At 46.4% G+C, this 27,171-nt stretch overlaps 1 protein-coding gene across 3 annotated transcripts in view; it reads left to right on the forward strand.

Annotated features, from left to right (window-relative positions):
• ADGRE5 (adhesion G protein-coupled receptor E5) overlaps positions 1–27,171 on the forward strand; it is a 367,255-nt gene that overhangs the window by 242,729 nt on the left and 97,355 nt on the right. The window contains exon 1 of one of the 3 annotated variants that reach the window (XM_066593216.1): positions 13,324–13,605. The exons of the other annotated variants lie outside the window; for them this stretch is intronic. Coding sequence (XP_066449313.1) covers positions 13,554–13,605 — 52 coding nt within the window. The 5' untranslated portion in view covers positions 13,324–13,553. Of the gene's footprint in view, positions 1–13,323; positions 13,606–27,171 lie in introns of those variants that run through there. 3 annotated transcript variants of the gene reach the window in all.

Consider the following 27,171-nt stretch of genomic DNA (forward strand, 5'->3'; position numbering starts at 1 on the left):
GATAATGCCACCAACTGTGCGGCTGAGGCTATTGTATGTAGATACTGAATATTGAAGCTGACGCACTGTCTGGGGTATTCGAAGAGCTCACAATTTATCATAGACCATGCCAGAATGTTAACCATGGCTCCTGTCTGTGTTAAGGACAGCTGGAAAGACTTTTGCACCCGAATCGAAAAGAAAGCTAGTCTTGTCCTGCGGACATTGTTCCAAAGTAGCTGGACATTCCAGTCATTGTAAGACTGTCAAATTAATTTGTCATCTCTACTGATGGACATCCACGATGAACGACATCCGCAACTTTGTCTCTGTGTGCACTAATTTCACCCACAACAAGTCTATGAAACAGAAACTCGCTGGGCTTCTTCTTCCTTTACCCATTCCCGAGACTCCGTGGCAGCACATAGCCATGGACTTCATCACAGATTTGCCTCCTTCCGGTGGTTGCACGGCCATATGGGTGGTCATCCACTGGTTCTCCAAAATGGCTCTCTTCGTTCCGTTGCCCAGGTTACCATTCACCAGCTAGCTGAGAAGTTCATCGATAATACCTTCCAGCTCCATGCATTTCCCCTGCACATAGTGTCCGATAGGGGGGTCCAATTCACTTCTAAGTTCTGGAGGTCCCTTTGTAAACTCATGGGCGTATCTTTGGACTTCTCTTCTGTTTAGCGCCCACAATCTAATGGGTAGATGTAACATACCAATCAGATCTTGACAAATTATCTCCGCCACTTTACTAACGCCCATCAGGCTATTGGTCTAGTCTGCTGCCCTGGACAGAATTTTCACATAATCAGCAAGATTGCACAAATCTATTTTCAGATTAATAGAATAGATTTTATGTAGCAGAAAGTTCTGCCCCAAATCTTTTGCATGCAAATATACCCTTATGATCACTGATCCTTAGGATGACACCTTCGTTCAGGAAGTCAATCATCAAAGACCTTTCAGAGTAGAGTCTTCACCTGGCCATATATCAAAGCTCTAGCTTGTGTAATCACCAAGAGAAAGAACTCTTCTATCGGTCAGGTATAATCCAATTTGTCCAGTTTGGATTGCTCTCCACAGCAGACATTTGACCAATGTTTATGAACCGTTTAACGAGAACCTTATTTGCTTTTAACACCATAACATTTTATAGGTCATAGGTTCTGTGTTGATTCATATCTGACACAGAGCTCCAGTTGGATACTAAACTGACATGCCAAAGGTCATGGGACAGGAAATAATATCCCATAGGACTCGCTCTACCACAGCAAAATGCAGCAACTCAATGTGGTAGCGATTCCACAAGTGATGGAATGCGTCTGGAGGTATGTTGAGAGATGGCGTCTGGATAGTTACCCAAAGCTCAGTGTTATTTGTAGGTGCATGATCTCAAGTGCATATAGACCTCTTCACCACATCCCATAGATGCTTAATAGGGCTCGTATTGTGCAAATATGTGGGCCACACTATTCATAGGAACTCTCCAGGATGCTTCTTGAACCAGTTCTGGACATTTTGGGCCTGAACATAGCAGGTAGCGGTCAATGTATTTAGGCAGAGCAGTGGACCCAACCCATGCCAGGAGAACACACCCCATACCAGTATGGAACCACTGCCAGTCTGCACAGTGACTTTTGACAACTGGATTCCATGCTTTTATGGGGTCCACTCCACACATGAACCCTACCATCAGTGTAAATCAATTAATACCATGACTAATTGGACCACTACACATGTTGCCAGTCCTCTATGGTCCAATTAGCAACCTCATGGCGCTGTGCCTAGTGTCATGGTGTTGTCAGAAGCACCCTGGTGGGTCTTCTGCTTCTGTATGCCATGGAAGCTAAGGAATGTTGCATTGATCTGCACAATATGCGTGTGGGGCCTCCTGCATTGAATGTGGGTGTGATTTCTGCCAACGCTGCTTATCTTCTCACACAGACAACTCTAGCCAGAAGCTGCCAGTTCTGATCATTAAAGGGGTTGTCAGTTTAAAAAAAATTCTAAGCAGCTGGCCATGACTCAAAATAACATTAGAAAGTATACTCACCTCTCTTCTTCCCTGGCAAACAGTGTAATGGCGTCTGCGATTGTCCCGGTCCCTGCCAACAACAGAAGTCAGTTGACTGCTGCAACCAATCAGAGGCTGCAACGTTACAATTCCAAACTCCTGGCATCATGGCACTGCAGAGATGATGTCAGGAGAACGGGCAGTGACACCGTGCCCTCTGATTGGCTACAGAAGTCACCTGAATGCTGCTGTTGGCAGAGATCGGGACCATCACAGAAACCGACACACTGTTTCCTCAGCCATCACCTGACTGTCACTGCTAACAGAGACTGGGACAGCCGCAGGAGTCAGTACACTCTTTCCCTAGGCGAGAAGAGAGGCGAGTATTGTTTCTTTTGTTATTTTAAAGCATTAGCTGTTTAGATTTTTTTTTAACTTGGACAACCCCTTTAAGCACCCATAGATGGCCACTGTGAGTGGGGTAATACCTTCTATAACATTTTCCCAGTACACACATGACACTGTAGATCAAGGAATGTTAAGTTCCGGTACAATTTCGGAAATGGAAAGTCCCATCCATCTAGCACCCACTGCCAGACCACTCCGATACTTTGCGCCACCTTGCCATGAGCGCACTGGCCAGTGTTCAACCTCTTTCCTGTACAGCAGGTGGCTTGAATGGGACTGAGCTGCTGTTACGCCATGTGACTGATGAAGATGACATCACATATCTGATCAAATGCCGTGGCCCCTTCTATCACCCCCGTCATCAATATCTTAAGTTCCGCTTCTGGAAAACCACTTTATGAACATTCATAACTACAGCAACTACTTCTGAAAAACCCTCCTCCACAATTACTGTATCTTATGCTTTAACACTTTGCAATCCAATTTTGTATTCAGGGTTTCCTAGGGGGCTTTCTCTTTCTGCCATTATACAATGGCGCCATCTGCTGGCTAGAGCCAGTACTGTGGTATCGGACATGCTGGTGAGGCCCCTGACAACAGAGCGGCCAGTAATCTACAATAAGGATACCCTGCCGGACGTCTTCCGACATCAGAGCTGTACAGCCTTCAAATCAGAATGTCTTCAGACGTCAGACAGTGGATTGGAGAGGGTTAAGGCTGGTTCCACACAGGCGAGCGCAATATCGGGCTGAGAAACTTGCCAGATATTGCGCTTGTCAACATGTGTTCTACCCGTGAATATAGGCGTTTTTCAGGCAAAAATATCTCGCATTGCTTCTGTGAAATCCCAATCCTCTTGCGCGGGTTTCACACGTGAGAGAAGATCGAATGCCTTCTCCATTGATGGAATTTGGATATCTTGCATCGCACGTGCAGGCACATCACATGCCATGCAATGTATTTAAGGTCTCATTTGAAATCAATGGGTAATGTGTTCTAAGAAACACAAAAAAATAGAACATGCAGCCATTTTTTTCCCTGGCAGCAGCGCTCATGTGTATAACTCCATTCAAAAGAATGGAGTTCAAATCGCATGAGTTTTGTGAGTCTCGTAACGCACAAAACTCACACGAGATTCGCACTTGTGTGAAAGTAGTCTTACACTGATTTTTTTTTATTGTTCTCCTCATGCAACTCAAGAAAACACAGGAAATTCTCACATGATTATCATTGTGTGCCATGATGATGATGATGATAAATGTCTGAGACTCTTCATGATGAACATATTATCACTATACAAGATAATCAGCCCTGTTGACTGCATTATCTGTCTGCTCAGCCGGCAAGCAGTGGAGACCCTCTCAGGGGAAGAGATTGGAGTTTGCATATTACACTGTTATATATGCCATTGTTTGTTTGGTTAGTCTGTATTTTCAAGGTGAAGCCCAGAGAAAGCCTAATGCTTTTAACTTGTGTATTCATCATTGCAACAGGGGCCCATGTTATATCGTAATGTGCAGTGGTTCTCAGTTGCTTAGTTAGTGACTAACAGCATAAAAATGCAAGGTTCTTGGTGCACGATTTGATCAAAACTGTGTATGCCCATCCGCCACGTCAAGGCGAACCTTAATGGATGGGTACCTAGCTCTATAAACACCTGAAGAGAGGTGTCTATAGAGCTAGGTACTTATTCATTAAGGTTCGCCTTGACGTGGCAGATGGGCATACACAGTTTTGATCAAATCGTGCAGCAAGCAGGAATTGGCAGGCATAGCTCGAGTGGGTGCGCTAACTCTGACCTCGTCATGGTGGTTGCTACTCTGCCAGAAATGGTGGCTCTTACAAATAGGTGGGATTGCAATAGGACTCTTGGCAAGTGCAATTGGTGATTAGTGTAAGTTTGGTGTGACAGTAAAACCAAAGGCACACAGTTTACTCAAACTTGCAGACTGGGTGCAATTCTCACTTGGCAATTTAAGAAACAGTAAAGTCTCCAGTTACTTCCTAACAGTTGCAATGCCGTACATTTACTCCTTGACTCTCTCCTAACGAATGGGGTGAGGCTGCCTGACTAATTGAAGTGGTTGCTGCACTTTGGAGGTGATTTGTGGAGGAATGGAGGGAAAGGTGTAGGCTCTACTGTGGACACTCTGACCTCTGACTGTGCAGGGACAAGTTCCACTCACAGTTGCAATGGCCAACTTCCTTACAGCTCCCGCGGGGTCCGCCCTGTCCCAGGTTCTTTCTGGCAGGGTTAAGAATGACTCCGCTCACTCCGGGCACACCCAGGTCACGACTCCCAACTCCTGCATCATTTTTGCTTCTCCCGCTCTCCCTTTGGCTGCAGTCCTCCTGTTCTCGCTTCTTCCTCTCTGCTCACTCACTCCTTCTCCCCCACCCTAGCTCACCTTCCCGGGCTTTTTCCGAACTCCTCCTACTCCACCAGTATCAGTGTTTGTAGGGAACTGGCCATGTGACCAGGGCGCTCCCTGTCTCCGGTCACATGGTCAGTTCCCTCCAATCAACGAACTCCTTTCAAATGGAGAGAATGACCAATCAAATAAATAGCTGACAGCAGCCAATCAGAGGGGTGCTGTTGCTAAGCAGATGCCCTTTTACCCGGATTTCAGGGAAAAACTGTTTTTTTTTTCCTGAAGGGTGCCTCCTTTGTCCCTTTAAGAGCTCATAGCGTGGTCCCTATGACCTATTAACCCTTTGCCTACTCTGTAGGACCCGCATTTTTATGCGGTTAGTACAAAGAACCATTATGTATTTGTTTGCAGATATTAAGTGTGTCGGGTGCTGAAGCAGGTTTGTTACTGTATTTCTTGCAGCCATGGCTTATTGTGCACCTTCACACTTAATTTATTTGTTGGAGAACAGGTCATCAATAGAAAAAATCTAAAAAGTCCCGGAAAATCCTTTTAAGAATATAGTTGCTGAAGGCTTTCTATTCAACGCAATAATGTCAAAATAATGTAAAATCAAACAACACTTAAATGTCATAGAAAACACAATTCTGTCTAAAAATACTCTTCCTATTGTAAATGATGTCACTTTCCCTGATTAATCCCTACATGTAGTCGTCAAACATCCATTGTACTGTAACAAGTAAGATTTCATGAGTCCTTACATGTAAACATTTCTCTCACTGCGGTGGTCGATTACATAATCCGCATGCTGCTGTCATTTCAGATTCACGTTCTCCAATGCTGACGACTTCTTGTAGCTGTAAACACCATGCAGACTGTTTTTGCTATTTGAGTGCTGTCTTCCTGACCACCAACTAGGTCAAGCGTAGAATAATGGAAGGCAACTTCTGCTGTGCCTACAACATGTATTTTGGCATGCCTGTGCAGGACCTAGACAAGAAGTGAGCACCGCATGTGGATACTGTAAGTGCACTCTTGGGCCTGGTACAGAGGAGACAGTCAAGAGATGAAGTTCGAGGTGCTTTGGATCTGGCATAAACCAACAGATCATCTAAGTGCTATTTTTGCATTGTTTAAATGTTCCATCTGTGGAAAGAGAAGATGGGAGTTTTTGACTATCCAGACCTGCCATTTTCCTTGGGGCCAGTTATAATGAGCTTAGTATTTGGGGCGGGGCTTTGGTCATATGGGGGCGGGATTTCAGTGGATTCAGTGGTAATGCTTTTACTATTGGGGCCGATATAGGGAACACTATTACTAATAGCCTCAGTAGTAATAGCACCCCCCTGAGACCCATATACGGTATTAGTGTATCTTGACGCCACGGGAAGCTAGGGGTTTGCGTCAAGAGACGAGGGTCATACCAGTAATGTACAGGGTCCAGCACTGACTCTCACCGCTGGTTGTCTGTCATGCGTCCGTTCAGTTTTGCCGGGCGGCTTACGTGCTGCAAGCAGCCCGGGGCCTGTGTGCTCCCTTAGGTGGCTCCCCTGCCCACACCTAGTGCCCATGTGTCGGTGCTGCCGTTGAGGATCCTGCTGTGGTCCCGCGATGCACTGCAATCGCTGCTGTGCTTCAGCACAGTGCATCCTGGCGGCTCTCACAGTGATTTTTCCCCGACGCTGAGCCCTCCCTGCTGTGGCCCTAATGTCACATGCTGGGGTGCGCTACTGGCCTGCGGGAGAAGGCAACAACTTGGACAATATGCGTCCGCGCTGGTTTGCCATCCCTGCTCTGCTGCTGCACTGTGCGTCCGGCGTGATATGACAGTGGCTCCCCTCGCCGCGGCCGCCATCAGTAAGTAACATGGGTGGGGGCCCAAGTGGTGTGCAGGAGAAGTTACTTCTCTATCCTCACTGCTTCGTAGGCTGGCCCAGCAAGTGCCCGACGCTGTATGCCTTTTTCAGACACATGTTATCACCTTCCAGGACCTACTGCCTTGCCATCTGTGCAGCCAACCAGCTACAGGGGGCGTTACCCCCCTGTCACTCTTGACTCCACCAGGACTTCCTGGTGGCGTCAAGATACACTAATACCCCCATATACTTACCCCTTCCTCCTCGTACAAGCGCTGCTACTCCTCTGCTCGGCACTGCTAGCGGCGCTGATCCCAGTGCACCCTGTGACATCAGTGTGCTGTCGGACGCTTCTCTCCCCCCCCCCCTGCTCTCGCGGAACTAATAAGGAGACATTAGGAGAGGAGGCCCCTGCCGGTATTCACTACTAACCTCACTTTCCAAATCAACAAATTATTTAATTTGAGATCTCGAACTAACAAATTCAACGAGATCTTAAAGCACACCAAGGTTTTCAGACAACTTATGTTCATTAAATGCTTGAGTGTGTCTTATCAATTTTGTAATCTACGTTCATGAAAATGTTTTAGTTTTACAACTCAAAATTTAAAAAATCCCTATACAAGCTGTCCAGAGTATTATAAGACATGACAAGTCTGAACGGTTCCTTCACACTCTGTATCTGGTGCTTTCAGTGCCAGGTCCTCCTACTCTCTCTGGTGCCTCACATTCCTCCTCCTTTTCTCTCATGGTATGTGATATACCTTCCCTCCACCTTGTCTGCACAGGTCCTTTCATAAGGGCAACTTCCTTGTGGTTTAGTAGCAAACATGATCATCATTAATAGCTATGGTTTATATTGTTACAGTTAGCACCTTTTGTAACTTGTGCCCAGAGGCGTAACTTGAAGCTCCTGGGCCCCAATGCAAAACCTGGAACGAGGCCCCCAACTATAATGCTTTATTCATAGTACTGGGCTCCCTATATGAAGAAGAGAGGCCTTATGGGCCCCCCAAGGGTCCTGGGCCTGGGTCCAACCGCATCCCTTGCATCCTCTATAGTTACGCCCCTGCTTGTGCCTATGTTTTCTCATATTTGATATCTATTAATTTAGGCTATGTTCGCATCTGCATTGAAGGCCTCAGACGCAGATCTGTCCCAAATAGCATAGTACACTTACTTTTCTCCAGGAACATGCCAGAGGACATGATGGAAGCCGGATGGATCCTGTGAGAGGAGCCATAATGTTCTCTCATACTCCATGTTGCCTTGTTCTATCTAAAAGTTTCCTTTAGATCTTTCTCTTTGCTAAAATGTGTACAAATACTTGGCTCAAGTTTAAAGCAATCGGAGGAGTACAAGGTCACCTCGCTGAAGTCTGAAAAGTGCAATCATTTTTTGTATAATTAGATGGGAACTACCTGCAGCTCACTGGGAAAGAAGAGGGTGAGAAATTATAAGTGATAAGAGCTAGAGACAGATACCTCCCTAATTGGCTAGAATAGTGAAATAGATGATAATTAGTTTTCTTTTCTATTTATGTAACCCTTTTTTTTCTATTTGCTTGTGTGTATGTATGTATGTGTGTATGTGTGTAGATATATAGATAGATATATATATAAATATATATCCATATATGCATTAGGTTGAATGTGCTCTGTATCTATACACATATGTGTGCGTGTATATATATTGTAGCAAGGCAGTGCACAGAAGGGCCTGCAGGGAGCTGTAAACAGGCCTTCTGTGTACAGGAAGGTATGCTAATCAGCAGGGACAGTTGTACGGGTGTATCTGGAAGAGCTAAAATCTCCAGACACATTCAGTCCCTTGCTCCCTGGCTCCAGTCACAAAGCCAGAATGAGAGGCTGCGGTAACAGTGTCAGGAACCGGAAGCCTGAGGTCCGGTTCGGACCAAACTAGGGCCCATGACTTGTCTGATAGAGAAGGACACCCTCCAAACACCCTGGGAGGGGGATAGTGACTGGTACCCTGTGAGTTAGAAACCCTGAAACTGTATTATGTTCAAGTATATCTTTGCCGTGTGTGAAATAAAAATGGTAGTGGTCCTGAGCCTTCACAGAATGCTGTGTGAACAAGTCTATCATTCTTTGAGCAGCTCGAATTTAACCTTTTTTAGTTTGTAGCCCAAGAATACACCTTTCGTTTTCACTGAGGCAGTTATATAATCCATACGTTCAAATTCCAAAGCCCTTCACAGTTGTAGACAGCTAAAATTGTCAATCTTTATTATTTAAATGTTAAAAACATAAAGGCTACCAAGGACAAACATACACAAAAACTAAACCGGTGGGACCTTTCCCTCAGGAATGTAGTGCCATATATAGGGTCAGATATTAAACAGCATACTACAACGGAAGGGGGTTGTATTTGATTTCCATCAACCTTCAGCCTAAAAAACTCCTTGGCTCATGAGTCTAAACTAGTAGTATTTTAGTTGATTTGGCACAGGGGTACCTCAATGTGTTCCTCCTGCTTCAGGAGATATTTTGTGCCTACTCAACAATGCTACCAAAGGAGGCGAATAGTGGCCCCCGTGATGTAATATGGGGAGCAGTATTTGTTTGGATGTTTCATACAGGAGTAATAGGATAAAACCGACGTCTACCTCCTAACAAACTGGCCGTAGCTGTGCATGAAGGTGGCACAGCTTGTAAACTGCTGAGCCTAAGGGCATAAGATGAGTTCTAGGCTCATATATTCATGGATAGCATGTCAGTAAAGTGATCGTCTCTTCAAGATGAACCCTTTGCAATCCAGTTTTGGATTCAGGGTTTCATAGGGGGCTTTCTCTTTCTGCTATTATACAATGGCGCCATCTGCTGGCTAGAGCCAGGACGGTCGTATGGGACATGCTGGAGAGGCCTCTGAGAACAGAGCGGCCAGCAATATACAGTAAGAATACCCTGCCGGACGTCTTCCGACATTGGAGCTGCACAGCCTTCAATGAAAATGCCTTCAGACGTCAGACAGTGGATTGGAAAGGGTTAATAGCGGTTCAGATTAGTGGCAGTTCGACGCGTTTCTGTGTCATCAGAAACCTGTTATAGCTTTACTCATGGAAAGAGTTCATACTATGTATACTCAATTGAACCTTCTATAAGTCTGAGACTGAGCTATAGCGCGATCGATATATTTGAAAATCTGTAGGGCCGGTGGGATTCATTATATCTCTCCTCTCAGCCGATAGTTATATCCCTTATATTCAGGGCAGGTCAAAAAAGATTTTTGAGACCTGCCAGTTGGTCAGCTAGCAGAGGGTCGCGCTATTTGAACCAGATTGGCTGCTCGGCGTAGATAATCATAAGAGCCGTCCCATCCATAAGCCCCACACTAACTATATTGGCTGTAGGCTTTTCAGCTCCCCAAGGATAACTGGGAGAGAGGATGCTTCCGATACTCAGCCATCTACTAGCTAGCTAGGGTTCACTATAGGATATTCCAGCTAAGAAAGCCCCTCATGCAGCCAGAAGTGTGCTCCGCCCCATTGCAAACAGCGGCAAGAGGCGGAGAGGAGAAGGGGGAGAGAGTTTAGCAGTCACGTTGCTAAACTTCGTCCCACCTCCCTTCTCCGGCCGCTGTCATGGGCTCCCATAGGAGCCACTGCAGCCGTTGCCGCCAGCGTAAAAGCACCCATCCGAACACTTTTACACCATGGAGATACACCTCTGTGCTCTCAAGCCTTTTACCTTGCTGTATCCATGTCAGTGACCGATCAGAACGGTAAATATATAGCATATTCTGATGGTTACGTCTTTATTATTTATATGCACAGATTTTTATATCCTCTTTAATACAACGTTTTGGTAAACTTTCAGGGCTTATTCACACGTCCGTATATCGGCCAGGTTTTAATGCCCGTCCGATATACGGTATCCCTTTCTGCAGGAGGAGGAGGCGGTCTGGGAGCAATGCACTGAGCTCTGCCCATCACCACTATTTGCAATGGAAGGGGGTGTAACTTAACTCCGCCCCCACCCATCCCGCCCTCCCATTGCAAACAATGGAGAGGGGCGGGAGCTCAGTGCACTGCTTCCAGCCCAGCCAGCCTCCTCCCCTTGCAGAAAGCGACACCGTATATCGACCGGGTGTGAAAACCCAGCAGATATATAGACATGTGAATATGCCCTAAGGCTGATTTATGCCAATCTCACACAGGCATTTCTTTACAGCATTTAGCAGCGTTTGGAACGCCCGCTAAAACGCTGTGCTGAGCCTCCATTGATTTCACTGGTGCTTCTCAGACGAACATTTTAGCGCAGTGTTTCTAAGGTGCACTAAATCAAACGCTGTATGTTCTATCTTAGTGTGTTGCAGCATTTTTTTAATGGATCACATCACCCATTGCAATGATGGGTTGCGTTAAAAACACTGTTTTAACCCTTTGCAATCCAATTTTTGATTCAGGGTTTCCTAGGGGGCTTTCTCTTTCTGCCATTGTACAATGGCACCATCTGCTGGCTAGAGCCAGTACTGCGTAATGTGACATGCTGGAGAGCCCCCCCCCCCCCCCCGACAACAGAGCAGCCAGTAGTATACAGTAAGAATACCCTGCCGGACGTCTTCCGACATCGGAGCTGTGCAGCCTTCAATAAAAATGTCTTTAGACGTCAGACAGTGCATTGGAAAGGGTTAAAATGCTGCGCTTACACTTGTGTGAGAGTGGCCTTCGGCGAGCGCATTTAGCCTGCATATTGTGCATGTATTTTTTTCATGCGATATATGCAGTACGCAGCAAATACACACGTAACATGCATATTAAGGGATTATTTAGACGACCTTATTTATGTAGGTATTAACCCGCATAAAAAATATTTGCCGAAAAAATATGACCATGGTAAGCATTGGATTCCAATGAGTTCATTCAGATGAACGATTTTTTTGCCGCATACAATAAACGCGGCAGGAAAATAGCACATACGCGACTGTTTTCGGTCTCCGTTTTTTTTAACGCCGTGTGAAAAGATAGGTCTTGCCCTATCATTTGCTGAAATATCAAGCAAGCTCCCATAGACTTCTATTGAAGCTGGAAAAAAGGGAGGGGCAGGGAGTTACCCTGCGTACAACGCTGGGGAAAGAAGATAGTCGGCCATAATTAAGCATTAATTGTCATTCCGAGGATTTCTGTGGATCGCTGTTTTTTTAACGCTTCTGCCTATTTTTTTGCCTATATGCAGCAGCGCCCCGTGTGAATGGCATGAAACATGTGAATAAAGAGTGGGACTCAGTTGCGGCAAATCTTCATTCATGTGATTATATGACGCGTACGGGTGAACGTAAAAATGTATACGGTCATGTGAAGTTGGCTGAAGGGCTTATTCACACAGGCGTATATCGTCCCAGGTTTTCATGCTCCGGCCGATATACGCTGCCACTCTTATGCATTGGTTTACAATGTGTCAGTGCACATGGGTGTATTTCTGCATTGTAAAAGTGCCCTATGGCAGCCAATGACAGCTGCCGGAGAAGGGAGGTGGGAGGGAGTTTATCAGCGTGACTGCTAAACTCCCTCCCCTTCTCTTCTCCTCTCCACTCCTTGCCGCTATTTGCAATGGGAGGGGGTGGGACGGGGCAGAGCTAAGCTCCGCACCTCCCATTGCAAACAGCTGTAAGGGGCGGAGAGGGGCGGGATCTCAGCACACTAGTTCCCACCCTGTCCCGCTTCCTCCCCTTGCAGAGAGCCGGCGAGGGGGAGGGAAGACAGCTTAGCAGAGCTAAACTGTCTCTCCCCAGCCAACAGAGTATACGCCGCCCCGTGCATCACACAGTAGCGTATATCGTACAGCTGTTTTCACGGTCAGCTGATATACGCTTGTGTGAATAAGCCCTGTGTATTTTATGTACTAGACTGTAAGGACAGCAGCGTATTTGCGTATGGACGAGGTCTGAAGAGCCACATAATCAGCCTGCGTGTTTCTGCGCATATTACTGCAATATTTCCACGCGCCCAGTTTGCACGTGGTGACGCTCCCTTTCTGTGTAATTTCGCCCCTGCCATAGACTTGTATTGCAGTTTCGCTGCACAAATTGCATAAAAATAGAGCCGGACCTATTATTTTGCGCACACACGAAACAAGCCTGTTGAAATCAATGGATCCATTCTCCATGGTTTAGCGTGCGCACACACGGCCGCGTGAAGGAGCCCTAATTGTGCGTTTACTGTGTGTAATACACACCAAATAGGACGTGTGCTTTTTCACATGTGTAATACAGCAAACATATCGCGGTATGACTGGGCGATAAGTCAGGGAAGTCCCGAATATCCCTGCCGTCATATCACTACTTTATGTCACCTCTTAGTCACTTGTATAAACTGCTGGCTTTATGGAGGTTCAGAGTTCTTATTAGTTAATCCTATAATGGCCAGATGATACAGTGCTGTGTTATAACCCCTGTATTCACCCTCCGATGCCCCGTATGACTATTACTTCCCGGCTCAGTAGTTACTTGACCTGATGCCAGGCTGCTCTACACATAATCATATAATACTCCCGGCGCGCCGCATTACTTTCTATTTTTATTGCACTTTTTTCCTCTTTGGAACATTTTGATGTCTCTCCTCCTCTTTTTCCTCTTCTCCTCCACACCCCCGATTTCTTCTCACTACTGTATCCTGATGACGAGCTACTCTTACACCCCCCTATATCAGTCACTTCCCCTAAATGTACATAGAATGAGAGAGCAGGAAGGACAGGGCAGACAGACTAGTCTCATATACAGAAGAGAGAGTGAGGGCATACAGCACTGGTCACCCTACATCCTATATGGAGGGGCTGTCTGCAGATAGGAAGTAGTCAGCAGTTATGTGAAGTTACAGTGGGCACAGAGATATAGTACACAGTTTACAAGGGCGCCCCTTCTTCTGGATACACTGGATTACATACAACAGCTGACATGTCACACTTTTGGAATACGGGGATTTGCCTGATGACGCTTCTCGTGAACGGTAAACTTTATGAACTTTATAAACTTTGGAAAATGCTTTTATTTGTGGTCCCTAAATCCGGTTCATGGGAAGAGGGGTGGGTGGGGGGCATGCAGATGTCATCTGTGTCAATGGATCTGATGTGAAGTGATCCTACGACACTATTTTATTACTTTAATCGCAGCGTGCTGCAAAATGTGTCACTTTTCCATTCTGATATCAGAGGACAAAAACAATGGTGTGATTTCTGGTGTAATAGCGGCAGTTCTCTGCTGGGCTATCAGCACCCCCGCCTTACTATTGGTGAATGAGGTCATAAAGCGACGGGATATACAGATGTAGCAAAGTTTAACTTGACTTTTTAATGTGTTATGGTAACTTTGTACAGTTTATTTGCCCTTTCAAAACTTTTTAATGGGTTTTGTTGTGTTAAGATACTCCAATAATTACTTTTGAATGACTTTTAAGATAACTTGTGGAAGTAGGTGATCAGAGGCGAGTTAAGCTTCGCTACCTGTGTATAATAGAATGGGACTGTAATGTAAAGGGGACGCGGAGGGCCAATGATAGCTGCAACAATTAAAAGTACAACATGTACAAAGTGCAGAATCAGAAAAGTTTATTAAACCTGCTGAAAAGTGATTCTTGGTTTTTGATATAATCATAGAGCTTGGCTCAATTCTTTGTTATTTTAAGGGCTTCTTCACACGACTGTATTTGCGCACGAAAAATAAATGCGGACAAAACAGAGAATAAAACCCATTGACTTCAACGGGTTCATTCTCATGGGATGTGTTTTTCACGTACATTTCATTGGCGCACAAAAATAGGTTCTGTTATATTTTTCTGCATTTCTGCGCAGCAAGGGTCCCATAGAAATCAATGGGAGGTGCTCAAAAAAGCAAGAGAATGTGTGACACTGCGCAAAACCACGGGGAAAAGAACGTATCTGGACCTTATTAGGCTAAATAGCCTTTTAATCCACGGAAGGGGTGTGTCGCACCCGCGTGTGAACTGGCCCTGCGAGCGCAAGAAGTATAGTAGTATGCGCAGACAAGCGCGCAAATCTACCTCATCCAACCTCGTTCATGCGCTAATACATTGCGCTGAGGCGGGTGTTTTTATTCATACGCTCGTGTGAAGTCCTGTGGCTGTAGGGCCGTGGTGGGGTATCTCAGACGGCCATGTGCAAGTTGCGCCAAGACCCTCGGGCGCAACCTGCATTGAACAGCACACAGACACCCACCTTGTGGTCCCCGAGCCACTCGGACTCCGTGCATTGTATGCGCTATACTCTACGTGAAAACAGGCAAGAGTAGACATGCTGCGATTACTTCCACGCAATTAGTCCATCCATGTGAAGGATCGCTCGTCTGAACAGCCTGATAGATTACGATGGGTCCGTGCGCCGGCTGGGAAGTACAAGGACGGCACAGGGGCCCATTACTCATCACAATAAGCCCTTGGTGTGGCTGCAGAGACTCAGGATGGAGACCCCTTATATAAAGTGGTGTTATTAGCAGTCATGTATTTACATCAATTTCACGAATAAAGGATAATTTGGGGAATATTTGGGGTGGGGGCTCGTTCAATTTGTTAAAAGAAGAATTGGCACTTTTTGTTCTGTAGTATATGGGTACGCTAGTGATGATGATGATGATAAGTGGGCATTACATGAGTATCTACTAGGCTGGTATCATAATGTGACGAACCCTGCAGAGGGAATCTTACTTATGTTACATGGGCTCTATTATAGATTGTTTATATAGGAAGTCTGCTAGTAGTAATATAAACAATGTAGAGATATCTATACAATATAATGTTCACTCAACAAGTGAATGTAGCAGAACTAAGCTGGTCAGATAGTGGAGAGAGGAGTTTGTCACTGGAGCAGCGGATCCCATCACAACGTCTTTCCTGTGCTTTTTGTAGGAATGCAAACCTCCCGCATTATCCCAAACAATGCAGCCGCAAAGAGTTAAATGACCCGGTTAGCTCTGCTACATCTGTACAGCGTGTACTACAATGTAAGGACATCCTGCAGCGTGTGATTACAATGTACTGATGAGGAAAAGGGGTTTTTGCTGCTGTTATGTTTGTATCCCTTCCAAAGTAAACACCCCCTGGCATATGGCTGGTGAGGGGTATTGTGTCCACACAGGCGCGGCAGGGTGTGCGGCTGTACACAGCCATGTGCATAACATATACACCCCCTGGCATATGGCTGGTGAGGGGTATTATGTCCACACAGGCACGGCAGGGTGTGCGGCTGTACACAGCTATGTACATAACATATACACCCCCTGGCATATGGCTGGTGAGGGGTATTGTGTCCACACAGGCGCGGCAGGGTGTGCGGCTGTACACAGCTATGTACATAACATATACACCCCCTGGCATACAGCTGGTGTGGGGTATTGTGTCCACACAGGCACGGCAGGGTGTGCGGCTGTACACAGCTATGTACATAACATATACACCCCCTGGCATATGGCTGGTGAGGGGTATTATGTCCACACAGGCACGGCAGGGTGTGTGCGACTGTACACAGCTATGTGCATAACATATACACCCCCTGGCATACGCTGGCTGGTGAGGGGTATTGTGTCCACACAGGCGCTGCAGGGTGTGTGCGGCTGTACACAGCTATGTACATAACATATACACCCCCTGCCATATGGCTGGTGAGGGGTATTGTGTCCACACAGGCGCGGCGGGGTGTGTGCGGCTGTACACAGCTATGTTCATAACATATACACCCCCTGGCATACGGCTGGTGAGGGGTATTGTGTCCACACAGGCGCGGCAGGGTGTGTGCGGCTGTTAACAGCTATGTGCATAACATATACATCCCCTGGCATACGGCTGGTGTGGAGTATTGTGTTCACACAGGCGCGGAGGGGTGTGCGGCTGTACACAGCTATGTGCATAACATATACACCTCCTGGCACATGGAGGGTGCGTAGTATTGTGTCCACACAGGCACTGTGGGGGTGTGCAGCTGTACACAGCTATGTACATAACAAATACACCCCCTGGCATACGGCTGGTGCGGAGTATTGTGGGCACACAGGCGCTGCGGGGTGTGTGCGGCTGTACACAGCTATGTGAATAACATATACACCCCCTGGCATACGGCTGGTGCGGAGTATTGTGTTCACACAGGCACGGCAGGGTGTGCGGCTTTACACAGCTATGTGCATAACATATACACCCCCTGGCATACGGCTGGTGAGGGGTATTGTGTCCACACAGGCACGGCGGGGTGTGTGCGGCTGTTAACAGCTATGTGCATAACATATACATCCCCTGGCATACGGCTGGTGTGGAGTATTGTGTTCACACAGGCGCGGAGGGGTGTGCGGCTGTACACAGCCATGTGCATAACATATACACCTCCTGGCACATGGAGGGTGCGTAGTATTGTGTCCACACAGGCACTGCGGGGGTGTGCAGCTGTACACAGCTATGTACATAACATATACACCCCCTGGCATACAGCTGGTGCGGAGTATTGTGGGCACACAGGCGCTGCGGCGTGTGTGCGGCTGTACACAGCTATGTGCATAACATATACACCCCCTGGCATACGGCTGGTGCGAAGTATTGTGGGCACACAGGCGCTGCGGGGTGTGTGCGGCTGTACACAGCTATGTGAATAACATATACACCCCCTGGCATACGGCTTGTGCGGAGTATTGTGTTCACACAGGCGCGGAGGGGTGTGTGCGGTTGTACACAGCTATGTGCATAACATATACACCCCCTGGCATACGGCTGGTGCGGAGTATTGTGTTCACACAGGCGCGGAGGGGTGTGTGCGGTTGTACACAGCTATGTGCATAACATATACACCCCCTGGCATACGGCTGGTGCGGAGTATTGTGTTCACACAGGCGCGGAGGGGTGTGTGCGGTTGTACACAGCTATGTGCATAACATATACACCCCCTGGCATACGGCTGGTGCGGAGTATTGTGTTCACACAGGCGCAGAGGGGTGTGTGCGGTTGTACACAGCTATGTGCATAACATATACACCCCCTGGCACATGGAGGGTGCAGAGTATTGTGTCCACACAGGCACTGCGGGGGTGTGCAGCTGTAAACAGCTATGTACATAGCATATACACCCCCTGGCATACGGCTGGTGCGGAGTATTATGGGCACACAGGCGCTGCAGGGTGTGTGTGGCTGTACACAGCTATGTTCATAACATATACACCCCCTGGCATACGGCTGGTGCGGAGTATTGTGGGCACACAGGCGCTGCGGGGTGTGTGCATAACATATACACTCCCTGGCATACGGCTGATGCAGAGTATTGTGGGCACACAGGCGCTGCAGGGTGTGTGTGGCTGTGCACAGCTATGTACATAACATATACACTCCCTGGCATACGGCTGGTGCGGAGTATTGTGGGCACACAGGCGCTGCAGGGTGTGTGCGGCTCTACACAGCTATATACATAACATATACACCCTCTGGCATACGACTGGTGTGGAGTATTGTGGGCACACAAGCGCGGCGGGGTGTGTGCGGCTGTACACAGCTATATACATAACATATACACCCCCTGGCATACGGCTGGTGTGGAGTATTGTGGGCACACAAGCGCGGCGGGGTGTGTGCGGCTGTACACAGCTATATGCATAACATATACACCCCCTGGCATACGGCTGGTGCAGAGTATTGTGGGCACACAGGAGCGGCGGGGTGTGCGGCTGTACACAGCTATGTACATAACATATACACCCCCTGGCATACGGCTGGTGTGGAGTATTGTGGGCACACAGGCGCTGCGGGGTGTGTGCGGCTGTACACAGCTATATACATAACATATACACCCCCTGGCATACGGCTGGTGCAGAGTATTGTGGGCACACAGGCGCGGCGGGGTGTGCGGCTGTACACAGCTATGTGCATAACATATACACAGGAATATTTATTCCCGCACCAGATGGTCCAGAATTCCAGCTAACTTGGCAGCGAGCAAAAATAGTCCCAGTGTAGCAATCAATTATGGAATGGTCTTGCATTCAAAGGGTTGTTTCCTTTTTTGTTAGAAGGGTCTCCTACCAATAGTGTCCTGCTGCTGGGACCCCCCAGATATTGGTTTCTATAAGTTATGCAACCCCTTTAAGATTCTAATAGAGACCTATGGAAAAGCCCTTGTGGTCATCTTTCCTGTACAGCCCGGTCTGAGCAATACTTGCTGGAAGGGATTGCTTGACCCAAAGTTTTGCAGTTTGTTACATGAGTTTGGTACTGTGGGAAGCCTGAAGACCCGAGTGAGTGTTTTACTACATTTACCTGACTTAAAGCGGTTGTCTAGGACCCATTCATTCCTGCATCACACGAACTACTAACTGCTGTGAATGGCCACTTTGCAAAGCTTCATATCCCTCTCTGGGGGTGCTGCAGGGAACTTGAACACTGTTTAAACGGCCACTCTGGTGAAAACACATTTTTCCATCCCTGCCTCCCCACCCAATTGCCGATCATACTCTAGATTTCTCCTCTGTGTATTGCAGTTACTTCCATGCAGTGTAGCCCCCTGTTTGATACTTATCAGGCACCATCTTGATGCTTAGATTTCTACTTTCACATCCACATCAATCCTATGATGGAACAGCATAACATTACATGAGCAGCTAGAGACAGTACCATCTCTGCTGCAGGAAAAACACCGCCCTTACCTTCTATATTCTTCTAAATAAGCCACAGACCATAATTTCAAGTCAAGAGGATGAGCTGTGATCTCCTCTAATATACCTGTGTGACAGGAGCTGTGTGATCATCATCAGTAACTGTGACAGGAGTGCCAGTGTCCACCACTAGGCAATTTATGTGGTAGGTTCATGTAACAGCATCACACAGATTGAGAAATTAACTTAAAGGGGTTGTCCCGCGAAAGCAAGTGGGGGTATACACTTCTGTATGGCCATATTAATGCACTTTGTAATGTACATTGTGCATTAATTATGAGCCATACAGAAGTTATTCACTTACCTGTTCCGTTGCTAGTGTCCCCGTCTCCATGCTGCCCTCTAATTTCAGCGTCTAATCGCCCGATTACGCTTGCGCAGTCCGGTCTTCTCCCTTCTGAATGGGGCCGCTCGTGCCGGAGAGCTGCTCCTCGTAGCTCCGCCCCGTCACGTGTGCCGATTCCAGCCAATCAGGAGGCTGGAATCGGCAATGGAATGCACAGAGCCCACGGTGCACCATGGGAGAAGACCTGCGGTCCACCGTGGGTGAAGATCCCGGCGGCCATCTTCGCAAGGTAAGTAAGAAGTCACCGGAGCGAGGGGATCTAGGTACCCTGCATCGGGTTTGTCTCGCGCCGAACGGGGGGGCTATTGAAAAAAAAAAAAAAAACGTTTCGGCGCGGGACAACCCCTTTAATCTAAGAACACATAAACCCAGGTAAATCTGAACTGGTCAGAATTGAGATCACATGACCGTATGAAGAGGAAGAATGCCAGGAGTTCCTTCAACTAACCAAGGTAATAATAGCCCATTTATGCCTATTGGGTGGATAGCTCCACAATGAATGAAAAAAAAATCCCTTTAAATGTTGATCCTATGTTTTTCAGCTATGTCTTGATGGTCATTGCTCACTGATTGTTCCTAATATCAACGTCCAATGATCTGAAGCGCTTCTAAATCTGGCAGCTTGGTGGTCCAAAGTGTTTTAGGTGATTGACGTCACTGAGCCCTGCTGTTTCTGTGGCCGTTCTCACTAATTTGGGGTGCTATCTTCAGCTGTCAGCAGAGTGCAGTGTGTGCACAAGGAGGACGGAAGGGGAACGAGGTGTCGTTCACGCGGTTTTCATGTGTTACCTGCCTTGTAAAACGTTGAGATGAATTTACATGAACTCCTGCATTACATTCTCCACTCTTGTTTGAAGAGGAACAGATACCTCGGTTTACATTGGGAAATCCTGCTGAGTCAAAATTTTGGAATGTTTCATCAATGTGAAATTACCCAATTTTAAATTGCTGATTTGAGTTTCTTCCAGGAAGTTGCTGTTTATCCTCATTCATTCTGGTTAACTCTCTAAGGTCTCCCCCACACAGGCTGCTTTTTCAGCGCTGCCCTAAAAGCTGTACAAGGCTCCTATTCATTTCAATGGGGTTGCTCACACAAGGCAGAAAACGCAGCGTCTTCAATGCTGCGCTTTGACAGCATTGGCCGTTTTCAGCCCTGTGTTGCCCATTGAAATGAATGGGCAGCGGTCTCCGCGCTGCCGAAAACACGGCACAACTTGGTACCACGCTTTTTGGCAGCACTAAACACCCCAGCTACATTGCCGGAGTTTAAAAGAAAAAATCCATACTCATCTGATGTCGCTGTCACCGGCAGCACTCTCGGGACTTGTCAGCCGGCAGGGAAAAATTTTTCTCTGGTGACGGGGATTTGAAATCCCTGCCTCCAACGAGATATTGCTCTGATTGGCTGAGCACCGCTGATTGACAGCCCTCTCAGCCAATCACAGCCAGCACTGGATGCGTCCAATCACAGCCATTCATTCATTGAATGGCTGTGATTGGACGCATCCAGTGCTGGCTCTGACTCGCTCAGCCATCTGTCACTCAGCAGCGCTTAGCCAATCAGAGCAATAGGCTGGCTTCACAAGGTCCTGACAGCGGCGCGGGGACAGCGACTTCACCAGCTAGGTGAGTATTGATTTTTTTCTTTTATCAACACCCTGGGCTGCGCTTTCAGCTGTGCTGAAGACGCAGCCATAACGCTGGCATAAGGCATGTCAGAGCTGCTGAAACCGGGCGAAATCTGCAGTAAACGCAGCATTGAAAAACGCAACGTTTCTGCAAACGCCTGTGAGGGAGGCCTAACGGTGCATATCTAGTGCCACAGCTCAAAGCACCACAGAAACAGCCACCAAAACCTGTGGGCCTTGCTGCATTTCCAACATTGATTGACAACTTTATTAGAGACCCCCATCTAGAAGTGCGTCGGGCCTCCTTTGATCTTCTGAACCACAGCAATTCTTTGTGGCATAAAGCTGAACAGGATATCTGCTTATAGTTGCTGCAAATTACATGGAGGTACTGACCTGCTCCAAAGAGCTAATAAAAAGGGTTCACCGATTCATGCTGCTTGCAGCAATGTTTGACCTCTCCGATCAGCATGGTGCAACACAAATCTGGATTCATCTGACTAGGTAACGGTCCAACGCTCAGTGATCCAATTTTTGCCCTCTGGAGTCTCACCATCCTGTTTCTATTAGATAGCCACGATGCTGGAACTGGTTGTCTGCTGTTGTAGCCATCCGTGCTATTGAATAACCGGTTGTGTATTATTTATAACACCAGTATTGTATTTCGCTGCTATTTGCTTGACTGTGCACTGCCTCTTCATCAGAAGCATTATTGGTATCATTATATTATTGATGTTTACATCCACTGGATGTTTTTCTTCATTCACACCATTCTCGGAATACTCTCTACACTGTTGTACGGTCAAACCCCACAAAGTTGGCAGTTTTTGAGTTCCTGGCACCGACTAGTCTAGCACTCTGGGGTCATGGGGATCATTTCCAATCATGGAAGGGCCGCTGTCTTTAATAAGTGGCTATTTAGTGTATGATCTCCTTTACACTGCATTTAAGAGTTTATATATAAGCAGTTTTTACCTAAAAAGTTGATTGCGTTTGGAAAACCATTTTACATTAATTATCTTGTACTGATCTTTAGTTAATGCCTGTATTATTCTCCAGAGCTGCATTCACAATTCTGCAGGCTTCAGTGAAGATGTAGTGGCCCGAAAACACTTATTTCTGGCCCCTCCATAAATATTGTATCTTTTATGTAGATGTACTGTGCAAACTGTCTAGTCTTTTGTTATGTGTATTGCACAGCTTCAGCAAGTAAAGAGTTAATGTCTGGATGTAGTTGCGTAATGTCTGAAAAAGTATCAATTTATGTCCTGTCACATGGTATGTTAGAGATTATAAGTATGCGTGCCTGAGAGCAAGGAGGGGTCCTTTCATCATCTTCTTCATTTGAGAGTAGAGTGGAGTATCGGCCACATGGGGGTACCTTCAACTCACATGTGGTAAAGAGTGATGGAAGAGAAAGAGAGGTATCCTCAGGTCCCCAATTCTAGGAACCATTTGTGAGAAACAGAGCTAAGTGAAGAGTCCGCCATGCAGAGATTCAAGTCTATTTCAAGTGAGTGTCTGTGGAGTGACCCTACCTCTATCTTCCTTTGGAGAGTTCCCCATCTAGAAGCGATGCCTGACAGATAACGTGGATTGCAGGACCCATATCATCCCGAGTTTCCTCCCTGACCTCAAGTCTACTGTCCTACCTGCACTGGTGTATATTAAGCTGTTCACTGTCAAGCTACAAGTAAAGTTTTGCCAGCCCCTGACTGTTCCCAGGGACTGAGGTACTAAAGATAATTGTGTGCGTGGACGTCCTTCATTTCTCTGCTGAGGGTTATTCCGGTGAGTAAGGAACGGTGGCGTCACACGTGACAAGTCTTCAGTTCACCACACGTTTATAGGTAATCGCTGTTCCAGTCTGTACTTGGTCCGAGGTTACGTGCGCCTCTCCGGGGAGGAGTCTGGTAAGAGCCACTGTGACAAGTGCCAACTCTACCCTCCTAGCTCCTCAGCATGGGCCTCGTGTTCAGGTAGCCACTGGGGCACCACAAAGACGCCTCTTAGCATTGCCCTGGTAACTTGCATCCTGGAAAGTGTTATCTGTACAGTAATATGATGTAGGGCCCTAAGCTAAGCTGCTATGGGTGTGTTGGACAATAACTTGTAGACTGTTTCTGATGTCCACCAGCAATGGTTGCTTGTTCTCTAAGCTACAGGGAGAACAAATAATTGTATGTTGAGCATTCAGAGTGGAATTCCAGAGACGAACGTCACACTGGACACGGCGAGGCAACTCCTTCCAGAATGCTTGCTCCCGACACCCCTGGCAAACCGCCGATTTTGCTGAAGGAATCCTTGTGTGGCCACGACAGGAGGAATGTAATATTATATGGAGGTCATTCAGATGAATGGCTATCTATGTCATATATGTCTAAGCATGGATGGCAGGAGTCTGCCAGAGACAACCAGCTCTCTCTTCTGCCTCATATAGGGGGTCCCCTACATGATGTCCATATGCCCTACTAGAATACATGTATGTTGTTTATGCTGCTCACCAAGGTTCTGACTGATAAAGGAAGAAGTAGATTTGGGGAAGGGATAATTTATTCCCAATTTGTTGGAAAAGCCTCTCATGTGATAGGGGCTCAGAAAAAGCTGTAATGTTTGGGAAGGTTATAATGGTTACAGAGTATAGTTTTAAAGCAGGTGATATAATATTCTAATGACATTTGGGTGGATGGAGTATAGAGGACATAGAGTGATCTGGTGGGTACATACTGCACCTAGATTAAATGGGTTGCCCAGGGTTAGAAAAACATTACTGCTTTATTCCAAACACAGTGCCACTCTTGTTTGTGGTTTGTGTCTGGTATTGCAGCTCAGCTCCTATTCACTTGTATAGCGCTGTGTTTGGAAGAAAGCAGCCATGTTTTTCTAACCCTGGACAACCCATTAATTTGTTGATGAGTGTAGCTCCTTCACTAGTGGTATTTGTGCTGGTGGTGATACTATTCACGATACTGCATTTTTAAATATTTCTTCTTCTAGTGACACTAATAATAGGAAATTATAGCACCAGTATTTCCGGTGGCACAATGCACCACACCGCTCTGCTACATGCATGTCACACAAACACAGCTCTGCTACATAGCTTTCGCATATCTGCTGCACAAGATTTACAAACTTCAGCTGGTGGCTGAGGTGACATCGTGGCTTGTCGCTGTGTCATGTAAGCTGCATTAGCTTCACAGCAGCATTGAACCCTCTGTGGTGACATGTTTGTTTCAGCACTAGACAATGGTTCATGATTAGATGAAGGCTGGACTGGTGTTAGTGGCATTAGCACTTGAGATGACATAACATCATGTTCAGAAGATGTGCAGATAGTGTTGAAGGACTATGCTGCAATGTTGTTGGTCAGTATGCACTATCAGCTATGTATGTGGACATTTGTGAGGTATCATTTATGGGAGTCACCACACAGGTGTCCAGCTACAAACTGCCAACTGAGTACTGCTGTATCCATAGCAACTGAGGCCACAGGGGTTTGTGGGGGATGTAGTCCGCCCATAATCCCTCATTCAGCTCAGAGACCATGTGACTGATCACATGACGGTGACATCATCACGGGTCCTGTCAGCACACGAGCCGTGTATGTGTAAATTTGTGAGGTGTCATTTATTGGAGTCTCCACACAGGTGTCCAGCTACAAACTGCCAACTGAGTACTGATGTATCCATAGCAGCTGAGGCCGCAGGGGTTTTTGGGGCATGTAGTCTGCCCATAATTCTTCATTCAGTGCAGAATGAGGATAAAGGACCTGTTATGATGTCACATGTCATGTGATCAGGGCGTGGAGCTAAGAGCCGGTAACTGACACCACAGGTGCTGGTCAGGTTCTGCATGTAACTCACACATCACACACACACAGATTGACAGACAAGTGGTCGTTAGCACTTTGATTAGATCGCTCACAGATGTTCACTATTATAGCTGAACAATGGGCGCAAATACGCAACAAAATAGTGCATGCGTCCTTTTTTGCACTCACGTATTACGCAATTCCGACATGCTAATGTGAGCGGAGCTGCATAATTGATTGCTTAAGAAGTACTGCATATCTCACATGCGGTAATAACACGCCTGTGTGAGCCCAACCTAATAGAGGATGGACCCGAGCTGTGAACCCCTAAATTGGGCATATGGGCAATGGTTGTTTTGATGGGACAACTCTTTTTACAAGACGATGAATCTACAGTAAGCTAAACACTGCACAGTCATCAGATTTCAGTCCAATAGACCTTCTGGGCATGGTATTGCTTATGTATATCGCGTTCTTGTGGTATTAGAACTGGAAGGAGTTTTATTTCACATACAGAATAATAAGATCAACTAGTGTTGAGTGAACTGAACCAGTAGAGCCCTATTTTGGGAAGAACTTTGCTAAAAGTTTGGTTTTACACAAACCTGAACCGAGCTTTCAGCAAAGTTCTACGCAACATAGAGATCTACTGGTTTAGTTCACTCACCTCTAGTCCCTACCCCGGGTGTCTAACACTGTCTAAATGTGCAATATTTGATATTAGTGATGAGCTAACTTTTGAAAAGTTTAGTTCAGCCAGTTCGCCGAACTTTTGCGAAATGTTCTGTTTAATTGAACCAAATCGGACGTTTACCAAAACCCCTTAACCCTGGTGTATACCACTGTCTAAGAGCCATGGAAGCCCTGTATTTGGCACTCTGAGAGTGTTATACAGGTCTTTTATGGCTCTTAGATATTGTTATACGCCCGTTTTAGGGGTTTTGGTAAACTTACCATTTGGTTTGAACTAATTCGGCTGAACAGAACTTTCAAAAGTTTGCTCATCACTGATATCAAATATTGCACATTTATTTCCACTGTTGCAACAACTTTCCATATTGGAATTTGAACAGGAGAGGATATAATGCCCTTATGACAAGACGCACTGGGGAGTTACCCAAGTGTGACATTTGAGTAAGAGAACATATTGTCTTCATGTGACATTTTTCTTCAACAGCATATTCTTAGCACTTCGGATAAAAGCGGATATTGTGCTCTGCACCATTTTGGTAGGAAGGAATATAGTGTCCTTCTGCCATGTAGATGGAAAGAAGACGGCCGCAAAAATTTAAAGTATGATCTGTCCAGTTTTCAGAAAACCACATTGCTATCGTGTGGCTATATGAGGAACAGAAATAGATTAGTCATATAAGATCATAGTAATTATGGGAATCCTGAAAGCTCTTCTGAAGAAACCAGAGATTTTACTGTTAGATTGTGATGTAAAGGTGGTTCCGAGCGTCAGACTACCAAGGATGACACTCTTCATGATCGGGGAGAGGAAGTAGTGGGGCATGTTTAGCAACACATTTATGTCCGTTTTTCAGCAGAGCTACTGTTTATTGTGGTGTTTTGTGGGCGCAGTATGAAGGTATTACTTGGGCTGCAAAGGGCAATATTATGTGGACACAAGCAGAGGCGTAACTTGAAGCTTCAGGGTCCCAATGCAAAATCTGTAACAAGGCCCCCAACTATAATGCTTTTTTCATAGTACTGGGCTCCCAATATGGAGAGGAGAGGCCTTATGGGCCCCCTAAGGCTCCTGGGCCCGGGTGCAACCGCATCCCCTGCACCCTCTATAGTTACGCCCCTAGACACAAGTATGGAAGTATTATTTAGGCAGTGAACTTTATTATTGTGTGAGCACTATATTGCACTACTATGTGGGAGTATTATTGGGTACTCTATGGCAGAATTCAGGTATAAACATTTGGGTAATACATGTATGATTGACCATTAGAAAGGCTGTCATTCAAGCTGGATAATTGTCTTCTATGCTGTAACATTAGAAAGGCTTAGCTGCACTTCTGCATATTCTTAAAGGGCCACTCCGGTACCTTTTTTTCCATTTATTATGCAGCTATACCCCCCCCCCCC

Source organism: Eleutherodactylus coqui, chromosome 2 (assembly GCF_035609145.1).
Source record: "Eleutherodactylus coqui strain aEleCoq1 chromosome 2, aEleCoq1.hap1, whole genome shotgun sequence".
In the NCBI taxonomy this organism is placed as follows: Eukaryota; Metazoa; Chordata; class Amphibia; order Anura; family Eleutherodactylidae; genus Eleutherodactylus; species Eleutherodactylus coqui.